The sequence below is a fragment of the Ricinus communis genome, chromosome 1, assembly GCF_019578655.1.
Source record: "Ricinus communis isolate WT05 ecotype wild-type chromosome 1, ASM1957865v1, whole genome shotgun sequence".
NCBI lineage: Eukaryota > Viridiplantae > Streptophyta > Magnoliopsida > Malpighiales > Euphorbiaceae > Ricinus > Ricinus communis.
The window spans coordinates 3772929-3774985 of NC_063256.1; the positions used below are offsets into that span (position 1 = coordinate 3772929).

The 2057-nt window shown below is 37.9% G+C and overlaps 1 protein-coding gene across 1 annotated transcript; it reads right to left on the minus strand.

Annotated features, from left to right (window-relative positions):
• Positions 1-256: 256 nt before the first annotated feature.
• On the minus strand, positions 257-1754 carry LOC8281857 (ethylene-responsive transcription factor RAP2-11). Its single transcript, XM_002522443.4, has one exon. The coding sequence runs from the start codon at positions 1605-1607 to the stop codon at positions 426-428; it is 1182 nt and encodes a 393-aa protein (XP_002522489.4). The 5' UTR covers positions 1608-1754; the 3' UTR covers positions 257-425.
• Between the last annotated feature and the right edge of the window lie 303 nt (positions 1755-2057).

The following is a 2057-nucleotide window of genomic DNA, read 5'->3' on the forward strand; positions in this document are numbered from 1 at the left end:
TTGTCATGTACAGCTCTTAATAAGAGAGAAACAATGAAGTTGTAGTATGTGCTGAAAGTGACTTCTTCACAAAAATAAAATAAAAATTAATTGACATCTTCAACCAAAAAGAGAAGAAAATACAGGAGCAGTTAATTCTTTCTTTAGCTCTTGCCATCTTATCTTACATTCTTAAATAAGGTTACATGGTGCATTTATAGTAGAACTTCTATTCAAGAAACTTTCCATAAAAGATAAGGAAAAAAGGCCTTGTGGATGTTTATTACATTATTGATCTCTTCTACGAATCATGCAACAGATGATTCATAAATATATAATTCATCAGAGAATGCCATTAATGGTAATTTGTTTGTTTCACTTATGCTTGGTGATGAAAATTAAATATTGCTGTATAAAAAATCTTGACAGGCTACTTTTAGAGTAAACTAAACAGTGAAGCAGATAGAAGGAAGATCAAGGGAGCTGCAAAAAGACAATTCTCCCTTGTTAGAAGAGGAGGAGGAGGAAGAAGAAGAAGAAGAAGAAGAACCCACTTCAGTTGGCGGTTGTGGAATCCAGTTCTTCAATTCTTTTGTTTTATTATGATCATCGTCCTTCATGTTTTCCTCGTTAATGTTGTTCTTAGTCTTTGCCATTAATCTCGACGATGATCCAAATGTCAGCCTTAAACACTCGGATACTCCACTGTATGCATAAAGAGAAGCTGAGAACTGACGCTCATAGTTCATCCTCTTCATGATTTCTCTTAGTGTTGATTGATCATGATCCTCATGATCTTCATGATAATACTCCTGTTGCTGCTCCACTATTGACTCCATCATCTCCTCTGCTATGTCAAATGGAGAACAGTAACTTGATGATGATCCTCCAATAAGATCATCAAACTGAAAATCCACCATCCGCATGTCAATCTCTTCTTCCACTTTCTCCCCTTCATATTGATTATTGCCATCGACATTAATACTCCAGTCATCACCTTCTGTTTTAAAGAAATTTGATTCATAACAGCCAGTAGTAATATAACGATCGCTAGTAGTTATTGCACTATTAGCACTAGCACCAGCATTACTATTTTCAATGATATTGCAATCTTCAGGCACTTCAAAGAGACTAACAAACTGGGCTTCTTCTACTTCTCCTGTTTGTTGCTCCTTATGGCTAAAAGCAGCAGGCAAAGTAGCAGCAGCAGCATCACTAATAGTAGTATGGTCTGAAACGTTATCGTTTCTTTGTTTGAGCCTGTTTAACAGAAGATTTGTAATCTTTGGAGAAAGGGCTGGCTTTGAATGAGAAGATGGAGAGGAAGGCCAAAAATTTGTTCTAGTATTAGCTCCACGAAGCAAGCATGCCGCTTCATCATAAGCTCTTGCAGCTTCCTCAGCAGTATCATATGTGCCTAACCACACTCTTATCTTCTGTATAGTGTCTTTTATCTCAGCTACCCACCGCCCTGACGGCCGTTGCCGGACACCAACATATCGCTTCCGAGCTCTCCATGGGCCGACAAGGGTTGCAGCCTCCTCCATCACTTGGTCCCAAGCCATGCAGCTACGTAGGTCCTTATAATCTTCTTCACCTACACTCTCACTTGCCTTTCTCTTCCTCATTCTTATTGGTGTTAACGCGATCTTTTCTAAAATGTACTATTGTTATTAGTTCATCTTTTGCATGTACTGTTCCAGACTTTGAAACTTAACAATTAAGCGTATGATTGTATTCTTTGATGTTCTTAAATGTGTTTATATATAAGAGGAGGAAATGCCTGGCAAAAGGAACTAATATTTTGTTGAAGAGTCTCTAGTCCTTTGTAGCCACCTCTTTGTTGCATACTTTGGTTCGGCTTATTTTAACAAACTTATACTGAGATTGTCCTTTAACTGAAGGAGAAATCAAGAAGGAAAACGACAGGTATAGTAAACTTGTGCACATGTGTGCATCAGCTTACAGTACAGTGAGCGAGTGAATGTCGTTTCTCGCATTATTAACTGCAAATTTAGGCCACCATCTATATACTAGGCCGACGTATAGATGAATTACATCTAAATTATGAAACGCTC

Coding starts and splice junctions, on each gene's coding strand:
- LOC8281857 (XM_002522443.4), bottom strand. CDS start 1,607: ATGAGGAAGAGAAAGGCAAGTGAGAGTGTAGGTGAAGAAGATTATAAG.